This window comes from Cyanistes caeruleus, chromosome 10 (assembly GCF_971803275.1).
Source record: "Cyanistes caeruleus chromosome 10, bCyaCae1.hap1.1, whole genome shotgun sequence".
Lineage (NCBI taxonomy): Eukaryota > Metazoa > Chordata > Aves > Passeriformes > Paridae > Cyanistes > Cyanistes caeruleus.
In genome coordinates, this window is record NC_141710.1 from 19,612,315 (window position 1) to 19,624,355 (window position 12,041).

The window sequence follows — 12,041 nt, forward strand, 5'->3', positions numbered from 1 at the left end:
ATGAAACCAAATCAAACGAAAGCAAGCTTTGGGGTCAAGGACTTCCTGATGCACTGTCCCCTCCAGAGGAGCTCCAGACCTTTTGGTGCAGAGCTGGAAATAAAGAGAGCTGCCAGTACTGGCAGCAAACAGGGCTGTAAACCTGAGCACAGAGGGGACTGCAGGACACAGAATTGGGGACTGTAGGACACACTCCTGGCAGGAGTGGGAAAGGTTAGAGGCTCTCCCATCCTCCTGCAAAGGACCTGGGAAAGAAGGGGATGGGTGGGGAAAGGAGACATCTAAAGACAGCCGTAAGAAAATGGGATATTGGGTAAGAAGTGAGCAAACTCCCCTCCTTGTGAAAGAGGATCTGACAGCAATATCCAAGTCCTGCTTCCCTTATTCCCCTCTTGGCAAGGTTGAAGAATGGTGGGAAGATGACTGAGTGAGCATAACAGATGGGCTTGTACTTCCCAGATTGCTTCAGGTTGCATTAATCTCTGCGGTGGGTTCTCATTTAGCTGAGAAAATGTCACCAAAACAAACGAAGCGGAGCAGACTGGGACGTGAGCAGCAGATGCAGAGAATCTCTTCTGCACGGTGTGGGGAGAGGCAGGCAGGCAGCATTCCCACTTGCCTGCTCCCTGCAGCCCTTCCAAAACTCATCAAAGATACCCCTGCCTGATTGGGAGTATAAGTGCCTCAGATCAGCAGAAAAATCAGTAGAAACTGGGAATGTGGATGATGGCAGGGAAGTGAGGTGACACAGGGGGAGTCAAAGCAGTCAGGGAACAGGGACAGAGCAGTGGCCAAAATACAAAATAGGTGTTGGGAGAACTGCCTCAGAGACGAGCACAATTCATTGCTGTCCATAAACCCTGAAATAATCCCTGCCTGCATGCACATCTCCATTTCAAGAACGTGCCAGTAGAAGACTCTTGCATCCTCTCCTGGCTCCTGAACCAACACAGCACTCTCAGTATATGAAAGGTCCAGGAAAGAAACTTGGGCTTGCTGAGAGCATCCATGAGGGTGAAAACAAGATACTCACCAGAAGAGAGGGCAAGCAAAGGAACCAAGAGGGATTTTGGTGCATTATTCCAAAAGAGACAGAACAGTGAATCATGAAGAAATGCCGTGTAACAGAGGACATCAAGTGTCTCAGCTCAAAGCTTGAAAGCAGACTTAGGATTGCCAAAAGTTCCTTAACACTTCCATAAAGTAAAGAGTGAATAAATTGAAGGTGAAAGGAAAGTGAGGAAAACTCCAGGTCACACAAACATAATTTCAAAAAATGCGTGAATACAAAGCAAATAACATTTACATTTTGCTTTAATGAGTCTGTCCTTGAACATTGTTCCAACACACCAACCATTATTACATCTTCCAGGACTATTTCAAGTTGCTAAAGAAACAGTGGAGGGAGCAGACAAACATTGTGGCCATGTGTTTGCTCCAGGAGCTGCTGCACTCAGCAGAACCGACTGAAACCAGCTGCCCAGTGCCCCGAGTGCCACCCAGGCTCCTGCAAGCCCAAATACATCCCTGCTCCTCCTCTGGTGCACTCAGGATCACCACCAGCCGTGTCACACGTGGGCTACTGACACCATTTACCAGTGTGGAAGAAGGGGGACACCAGTCTTTGGGGGTTCACAGCCCCCTCTCATCAGCTCCCACCGACGTTCCCCAGCTCAGCCCCCTCCACGCGCCAGGACAGAGCAGCCACAGCTCCTGGATCCCAGGGCTCCAGGAGGCAGGAGCAGCACATTCGGATTCACCACACCACCCTCACTTGGAGACTGGCTGCATACTGTCTGACAATGCATTTTGCTTTAATGCATAAATTTGAAGCAATGTAATTTCCATTTATATGTGCACTCTGCTGGCCAGAGCAGCCCTCCTGTTTTTATCAAGCAGACAAAAGGTTTAAGCTCTATAAAAGGTGGCTGATATTTAAGTTTTAATAAAAATATATTTCAGGTATGTCATTCTTTCCTTAGGCCGACCTAGCCTACAATATATTATTTACATAACTGCTGCAGTATCTATTTCAAAACTGACTCGACAGCCCTCTCCAGAACTGTAAGCTGCCCTGCCTGTCACCATGATGGGTAAACACTGTCACCTTTTCACAGCCCGATGAAATATAGAGAAGTACTAAAGTGCACCATCCATCACAATGGCACTAAGTAGGTTTTTGAAGTAGATTTCAGATCACAAATGCTCACATTTTTACTCACAAATGCTGTTTAGACTGTTACCAGAAAGCACAAATTGGATGGCTCATATACAATGGCTGTATGATGAATGGACATGACAGGTGGTCAAAGAAAATGAGTCTTGCTGTTCTACAAATAACCTTGTCAACATCAAAGTGGAGCTGTAGCTCTGCTGGTAGCCAGACTGCAATAGCTTAATGGTTTTATTTGCTTCAACTTCTAGCAAACCAAACAGACAAATGAGATACAATGAAGCAGCAGCACCCAGGCAGTATTAGCAATTCCGCCTGATTAAGTGACACATAATAGGAATTTTCTGCTAAGGATGTGCCACATTTGAAATAAAATTATTCCGGTTATGAGTAGCTGTTATAAAAATACCTGTTCACAGGAAAACCCTCATGATTTTGCAATCACAAACCACTGCAGGATATTCAAAATACACAACTTGTAGCTCCACTGCAAGCAATCAAGTCACTTTCTGATGGCTGAATCCAGCAACAGCCACCACCTGCTACTTCTCATCTAAAGTTTTTCTACTTCCATTAGATTAACTAGTAGAGATTAGTGTGTATGACTGAAAGTCAGGAAGGTTAGATCACTACCAACTTACCTGCAGCCTAAACAAATAGGAAAATTTCCCTTTTAGGTAAAACCTGTATCATTTCAGGTAGACATTTTGAGGAACAGAAGAACACATCTCAAGTTTTGTAAGGGTGCTGAGGTATCTCAAAGAACTGACAGTAAAACTATGCAGAGAGTCATTCTTTGGTTCCAAAGCAAGTTTGGAGTTTTGCCAAAGCCAAGGTCCAGCCCCTGTGATGAGGATGGTGTTTGTGGGCCTCGTTTCTGCTGAACTCATAAGAGAAAACTACCCTGGAACATAATGCAAAGTGGAACACGTGCTGCTGGGAATAACAGCAGTGGTTTTTCCTGGAACATTGGATTTCCTTCAATCTGATGAATTTGTTACCAGCACATTGACATTCATGAAATAAAACCTCAAAGGTCACAACCATTCTTCTCTCTGATTACAGTTACTCTCACTAAGTTACAATGAGAAAATAATATGAAATATGGAGTTTTTAAGTGATATGAGGAGGCAGCCCCATTCATTGGCACATGGAAAAGTTAGAGTGTATCATGCAAGTTAGGACCTTTTCTTGCCTACTTCATTTTGCTTCTCAGCAACAGATTTGAAGTGGACAGAGCCCCAGAATGGAGGCTGACAAGACTCAGCATGGACAGTAGGCATGCTTAAATATTAAGATGTTCACAATCTGTTCCTTTATAGCCTGTAAATGTTCTAAGCCATGAACAAACATATCTTTTAAATAAGAAACCAAGATGGAAACCCTCCAGCATCAGTGGAATAATAATAATGTGATACTTTTAAAAGGAAGATGACAATAATGCAATTAACAGTGAAACTGCAATTTTTATATTTCAGAAATATTAAGATTTACACTATCTCAGCTAGGAAGGTAAACAGAAATGATGGCCCCTTTGTGCACTCTCAAAATATTTAGCAAGAAGCTAACGGAAAACAGACAGTGAAGACAAGATAATCCAAGATCTTATTTCACTTGGCAAGTAACAAATCCAAATAGGTAGAATCTTTTTGCTGACAAAACTTCCTAGAGTAACTACAGTAAGATAAAACTACAAATTGGTGTTTTTGAGAGGAAACAGAGCAGATGTGTCAACTGAGTTGTCACAGAAAAAACTTATGTGAGATCCACAACCATAATTCAGAGGCTCCAGGTATTAGCCCAGCACTCCCACCAGCCTCATCTTATCCTTCCTACAAGCATCCCTCAAACCTCTAGCACTCATACATCAGCAAGGATAAAGTGAAACTCTAGACACAGCTTCCAGATTTTTACACACAAGCAAAATGTGACAATTCATAAACACAGATACTTAAAAAGAAATTATTCACCTAGATATATGTGAGTGTAAATCTATATATATCTCCTATGAGCTATTCATATATATAAGATTGTAAGGTTAATTAAAATAAGTATGATGGCCACATCATAATTCACATAAACATGCTTATTTCAAGGCTGGGTATTTCAGCGTATTATCAATTGGATTTGATGATCTTAGAAGTCTTTTCCTACCTAAATAATTCTGTGATTCTATGTCCAATTTTCCAGTCAGCTTCAGGAAAACCTGATGTTTCCTAACTCTATTTCAGCACAAGTGACAGAGACAAATGGCCACGTTACCTCAAGAGTTCCTTTGGCAGAATAAGCTGCGTACGAGTACAGGAGGTCTTGGCTGTGAAGTGTTTTGGGCTCTCTGCTGCACTGTTGTCCACTTGGATAAAAGCATTCCCCGCTGTTTTGCAGAGTTACAGTGTTTGAAGAAGGGCCTGGCAGGTCGAGCAGAACGGAGTAATTCACCAGCTGGACATCTTCCAGGCCTTGGGAATGCCACTGACCCAGGATCTTCATTGCAATGTCTGCATCGTCTTCTCTGGGGAACTCTAACAAATCTCTGGGGAAAAAACCCACACAAACACAGGTTGAGTTTATTTCCCATCAGGTCTCTTGTACCTTTCTATGCATCAGTGCATGACTTTATTAAAAAAACTATCATTAAACATGCAAAAAAAAAAAAAAAATACAACTTTCATTTTTTGGCAAATATTTTCTTACCAAGTACAAGACAAAGGCAATTGCTTTTTTGGAAATAAAAATAAGAAAAAAAATGTATGCATAGGAGACATATCCAAATGAAACAAAGAATCCTACAGAAATTACCCCAGTAACTGTTTCAAAATTCATACATCATTTGCTGTTAAAATTTCTAAAAGAGCATAAATTTAACCAATCTTTAAACATGAAGAAGCCTATCTGAAGTAACATCTCAAGGATGTCAGGGAGGGCATGACGCTGAAAATTAGTTATAATTACATTGTTATAATTACGTGTTTGGCTTGAATTCATCAAGGAAAGCAAATTTACTATGCAGAATGGAACTGTTCCCCCAGATGATGTGCTCACTGTCAGCGAGTTCTTCACATTTCCTACCTGCACTGAAGGACTACCTGAGCCACCAGCTTGGCCAGCATAAAAGGCAAACATGGGAATTATTTTGGCATTATCCACTGATGGGTCAGTGAGAACTCAGGTTGGTCTGGGCTCGTATCATGTGTTTGCATCACTTTTCACACTGACTGGCACAGGGGCCACAGGATGAAGGCACTGAAGGACCACCCTCCTCCCCAGCACATGCCAAAGGATTCCAGATGCTGAAACTATTGCCAGGATAACTTCAGAGGATGGGCTTGCAAAGAAGTACAGAAATAAAATTTTATTACTCAAATAAAAAACACTGCCCAAGTACAGCACAAAAAGCTTATGGAATATTTACTGAATTTTGTGAAGTTGAGTTTTTTTTTGTTTTTTTTGGTTTTTTGGTTTGTCTACAAAGTTCTCAGGACTGAAAAGAAGATTAAGGATCACAGATGTATTGATTTCCAAGCAGAGATACTGACACTGCCTGAAAGTCTTGTGCACAACCTTCTCTTCACAAAAAGGCCACTAAACTTAACTGCTTTAAGGTCCTCAACAGAACTGCAAAAAAACACCCTGGCTGTTTTGCACACGTCAAAAATAAAGGGTTGAATAATGTGCAGTCTTTTTAAGCAAGCAGCAGGTATCTGAGAATCCCACCAGGCACCTTCCAGGTACCCCTGCAGTGCCCAAAACCGCCTGGCTAAAGGTACTGGCATTCCAGGAGGGTCTGCAATGCTCCCAGGGACAGCCCCAGCAAGCAAAGCTTGGGCTGGAAGTCAAAGCACAAGGGCTCCCTTCTCCACCCATCTTGTGGCTGAATGTTTGAAAAATGAACATTTACTGCCTAGACAACGTCAAGGCCTTAAAAGGGAGAAGGTGGAGTTGTAACACCCATTATTCCTAGAAATGGCTCAGAAATTATGTACTCCATTCAAATGCCTAATGCCCATCATCACATTGGATGGGTGGAATGGTCATTCCAACATGCAAAAGGCTTTTTTAAAAAATAGATATATCTTTGTATAATGGGGATTTTTTTATAAAATATGATTTTTAATTTTTTTAATTTTTCAGTATCAAATTCAAGACCTAATTGCTCAAAGCAATATGTTGTATCCCAAGCTGCATTGCTCCAGTGAGGCTGGTCACACCCAAAGTTCAAAATCTTTACAACAACACTGGCTTTATGTTGGAACTTCAGGGATCCTGTCAGGAACAACTGTCTTGCAGATTTAATGTTTTTGAGTTATCAAAAATAAGTCTTCAAGCAGTCTACACCACACAGATGACTTAATCCAATCTGCACTATATTACAAGTTTCCAATTTCCTCTCCTGTGCCTGCTAATGTAATGACATAAACTTAGGCAGTGCAGAAATATAGAAAGTTGTTTGATTAACACAATCATTAATAAAATATTTGCATTTCCCTGAGGTGATGGAAACATTAATAGAATAAATAATTAAAGAAACATATCCCAGGCCAATAGGGTTATGGCACATTGCAATCAGAAGTATTCAGCCACAATAAAAGGAATTAAGCATTAAAAGAGGAAGATACAATAAGCAAGTTGCTCCCTTACTAATAGAAGTTACTTTCCCCTTCATAACTAAATCAACATGTCTTTGAAACTTTGAAACAACATACCTGATTAAATTACAGAAATTATTCCACTCACTATTTACTCCATAACCTCTTTATAGCATGTTGAAATCAAATTGCAAATTATGAGCACACATTATTTTACAATAAATCAGCACATATTAGACTACTTTGATAAATCATATGAACACCACCAGAAAGCTTTTTTTCCCAGACTTATTACAATAGCTGACTTGCATTTGCCTTTGATGCTGACTTCATGAACTTCAAGTCAGAGCTAATTTAACTCATTATTTTTTCACATACTAATTGTGTAACAAGTAAAATATGCATAACCAGTATTTTCTAAACCCAGCCAAATTCAGAAAATTGTTAAGTTTGGCAGTTCAGCCTGGAAGAAAAATCAACACTTCACATGCACTTCACAGTCCTTCTTTACAAATGCTCAAATTATTTACTTCCTAGAACTTGCAGGGCTCAGGAACTCCCAGCAGTGGGAATTCAGCAGTGGAGAGGAGCAGCCCCTCAGGATGAGGATGTTTCTCAGTTCCCTGAGCAGCTGCACACTCAGAAGGAACCAGTACCATTGCAATTGCCAATTTCCATTTACAGCACCGCCTCTGATAACTTCAGCCAAATTTTTTACTCCCTTTGGTCACATTAAAATGATACTTTATTCAGGTGTTTTTTTCAGGTTCATTCAATGGGAATAACCACAAAGTTTATGGGCACATCTCTGCTGTAAATCTCCATAATCAGTGAAGTGGAGCCACCACACGCTGAAGATTTGGTCTCAAGTCAGAATCAACACCAACAAATGTAACAATGCCAGGCTGCACACTCCTGTGCCTTCCTAGGATGCACTCAGGGATTTCCACAGTTTCCTGACCTTTGTTTTCTAATAAAGATCAGGATTGAACTAAAGTACATCAGAACAGGATATAAACTAATTTCTTGAGCATTCTCCTCCATCTCAAAATGCTCAGTTCCTCAACTCTTTAAAAACAGGTAAAATTGCACTTAAAACCTAGAAAGTTCACCCTACTTCACTTGAAGAAGGTAGAGATTTCCCACTTTGGTGTGACCAAAAGACTATCACTGTTGAAGATTCAAAGTCCTAAACCTAGAAAAACAATTTTAAATATGTTGAAGATACACCTGTAATAAAGCCAGGGGTTCTGCAGCCTCTGAAGCTTCAAAAGGCTGTTCTTTACCAGGCGATTATAAAAGATAAATGAACACACACACACACACAAAACATACAAATTTCATTTTCAATTTGGTAACCATGGGGAACACAGACCTGCCGTGCTTTAATGGAAAGTCATTTGCTACAACAGCACTTTTTGACACATTTGCCAAAGGAGAGAACAAGGTATTGCAAATAAGCCAGCTGGGACACTGAACACCACTCAACAGATACTGAAAAATTACAACAGGTCACTCCAACAACCAAGAGATGGAATAATTTAACTGTATGACACAATTACTTCACAGTTAATCCTATTAAATTTCTATAAAACCCTATAAAAAAAATAAAAATGGAATTGCAGAAGGATTCTACAGATTCAATCTGAAAAAAGCTACAGGGACAAAAATTCCCAGCAAATACATAAAACTTTAAGTGTGGTTGGTTTGGTTAGTTTTTTTCCTTTTCAGATTTACCACCTGTATTGCCATGAGCATGGGGAACTGGCCTACACTTCCTGGCCTATTAAAAAAAATCATCTAAATTCCAGTTTTGCTGAGTTAGATGTTTAAATGCCTTATTCTCATATTTTGACTGTAAATTTCTACTGTTTTCTTCCAGTTCACCGAAATCGTTCATAAAGCAACTACTGTGATTTTAGGTAAGAGCTAACAACAAATGTGATTTTGGAATATTTACAGATTGATTTTTCAGCTGAGTGGCTGCTCTCAGACCCTGTGAGTTGCAATGACCTCTCATATTTTGTAAAGCTGCATCAGATCAAAGTGTTCTGTTGTCTTAGCGTGATGCTCCCAACAGTAGCTGGTAGCAGATAATCACAGAAGAATGCAGGAAATGCATCACGTGGGGTTAATACATTTATAGCCTCTCATGTAAATGTCTTTTTTTTTATTTATTTAAACCTCAGACTTTGAGTTTTAAAGATGTTTTCATATGTTGAGGATTTCAGAGGTTGTTTCAAGTCCATTAAGAGCCGAGCTGTGGCACAGGATGCACCAACTGCTCAGCAGATGCACCAGCATTTCCCACACTTGCAGAAAGAGAAATTATTTGTGTCCATCACACACAGTGTGCACACACAGGAAACACTCAGGAAATACCACCTGCCCAAGCCACATCTGCTTCAATTTTAATTACATGTTCCTGTTAATTAGGGCACTCCACCGGGCTGGTCTCCAACCTGCCCAGTTGGATTTCCCATAGTCTGAACTGATGGCCACAAATTTGCTGCTCCCAAAACATAGAAATAAATAAATTCAGGTCCAAGAAAGGATAAATATTTGTCATGAGGTGAGAGAAATGTGTTCATGGTGCGAAGAGTTGCACGAGGGATCCTGAAGCACCTCAGGTTCTTCAGGTAACATTGCAAGGTCACCAGAATCTGCTGCAGAAAACTGATCTGTGAAATGTTCACTGTCACATCTACCATCAGTCTTCATAAACTCTGGATATTCTGGGCGTATTTCTAGCAATAACAATAATAATAATAACAATTACCCCTGCTCATTCTTGGGTAACAAGGTATTGCTTTTGCTACATAAGGGAATATTTACAGAGCTGCATCTGCACCATGTTACATGGGGCCTACAATACACATTTAAACATGCTTTAACATAAAGAAGTACAATTCATGCTTTAACAAAAGGGACTATGATTTATGGCAGCTTTTACTACTCACAGACACAGAATAAATTCAATTCACGAAATCATAAAAATTACAGAATGTTAGAAAATAGCACAGTGGTTCTAAATTTGGTTGTGCAGTTCTCTAGCAAAAAAGCCCTTTGGAATTTCATTTTTTTTAAAAAAAATATTATGTCTCCTGTGGCTTTCAGGTATTTCCAATAAATGTGTCATAAACTCTCTCTTTAGAAAGTCATTCTACGAGAAAACAGAATGATACCTTTAAACAAAACTTTATAGCATTTTTGCACTGTGTTGAAGCTCACCTGGGTACTGGACTTCCACAGGGGTACCTGACCAAATGTATCTTCTCGTGTCGTAGCATCAATTGATGCAGAACTCCTCCAGGGAAAACTTCTCGTTTTCCTGAGAAGTTCTTTGCCTTGGGATTGAAGAACACTCTCAGGTCTCAGCCCCTGCTGCCTCCCAAGCTTAGCTATTTTGTACATTTATGGTTTTTTCACTACAGGACTACCAAGTTTATTGTTCCTACCCATCACATCAGTCAAATGCCTTTTATATTTTTTAAATAAAACTCATGGGGATAGTTCAAATCTCACTTTCCAACATTGTGATGCAAGCCAAACTTGCATTCAAGGCAGATGGTGGAAGGCAGTGAAAAATGACTGATTCTCTCACTCTCTGATTCCACAGTTTATTGGAAAACAAGCAATTCTTTGTTCCCCAACACTAAACATTGCAAAGTCATGAACTGGCCATAGGTGAGCTTTCCAAAGCCTTTTAAGAGATCTGGATATCAGTTATGTGACATTTAACCAGCATCCAAATCTTCCAAACACTTCAGAACATTAGAAGGCCAATATGAGATAAGCAGGGGGTCAGGTGGGCAGAGACAGAGCTAGAAACAGAAACTTGATTGACTATTTACACTTGTAGCTTCAGTTATCAAATAGTATTTATTTTTTTTTCTTTTAAATCTTACTTAATCTTTTTTTTTTTTTTTCATGCACTCACTTTTCTGTAACCTACACCTTACTCAGCTACATGAGAATGATAGGAGAATGTCATTAAGCATTTCTCTTCCCTCATTCTGGAAGCAGGTTTAAAAAAAAAACCAAAAAACCCACAAACTATAGATGGCTATCACTATCTATTTTAACAATAGCAAATGAACCACAGCACATGGGGAATGACAGCTCCAGTCCACAAATGGACTGTTTCAAAGATCCTAAGACCTAATTCTACAGAAAGAAAATAACTTTTACACTCTGTACTTTAGCTCTAAAGAACTCACTGCCAGGTTCCACTGTTCCCTTTGGTTACAAGAATGACACTTTCCTTTTAGCAAAGCAAGGAGACCTTGCTTCTCCCTAACACAAAACTTCAAATACTTACCACAAACTGGACTGATCTACTCCTCATACATTTATTCTATTTATTACAATAAATGGCTTTCAACAGATGAGCTGTTGGTAAAAAAAGTTATTTCAAAATTTGTACACAATGAAGAGATCTACAGGAAACCTCTTTCATTATTATTAAAGGAACTCTTGTTTGAAAGATGATCTCTCAAAATGATGCCATTTTCCTTCACAATCAATAACATGCCCACAACTACAGTTTTCTTATTAATTTTCATAGTTCCTAAATTTCAGTCACAGGAGACAGGTTTTCTTCTATGGTGCAGATGATTGTGTGCATGCATAACATCACAAACTGCACTTTTGTACAGTCCCACCTAAAACATTTTAAATAAGCTGCATGCTTTAACCTAAACCTTTATTTTGGACATACATGGATATCAGCCTCTGTTTAAACACAGCAAAGGGAATATATTAATTTTATTCAAAGATTATAGGTCTAATTATTCAATCAGGGGTTTTACTCTGTTTTCTCCTAATGCAAGGGAAGCAGCAGCTCCAAACAGCTGTGCCCTGCATTTTCCAGCAGGTTACAACGCCGAGGGCGATGTCGAGCCACAGCGGAAGGAGGAAGGGAAAAAGACAATCCCTCACCTTGAAATGTTTGCACATAACCCTGCATTCACTGGCAGAGCACTGACCCAGCAAAACTTCACAACGATATCATCTTCTTTTCTTCCCAGACCACAGGGAATATGTCAGTGCCTCAATAAAATGTGACCAGCTGCATAATCAAGTCCAAGTGGTTCCTTTTACTGTCGGAGACAATTAGGTTTACTTCCAGCAAGAGACCATTTCTGTGTGGATATGAATAGCAGTGGTTCTTTTTCTATACAGAAAACCTATTGATCAAAAAAAAAAAAAAAAAGACCCTTGAAACCTTGCTTTTTATACAGGAAATCTGCTGATGAAAAAAAAAAAAGAAAAAGAAAATC

General features: G+C 39.7%; 1 protein-coding gene across 5 annotated transcripts in view; it reads right to left on the reverse strand.

The window, feature by feature from the left end:
* NAALADL2 (N-acetylated alpha-linked acidic dipeptidase like 2) overlaps positions 1–12,041 on the reverse strand; it is a 406,977-nt gene that overhangs the window by 174,262 nt on the left and 220,674 nt on the right. For all 5 annotated transcript variants that reach the window (XM_086844332.1, XM_086844333.1, XM_086844335.1 and 2 more), the window contains one exon: positions 4,436–4,706. In XM_086844332.1, coding sequence (XP_086700458.1) covers positions 4,436–4,706 — 271 coding nt within the window. The remainder of the gene's footprint in view (positions 1–4,435; positions 4,707–12,041) is intronic.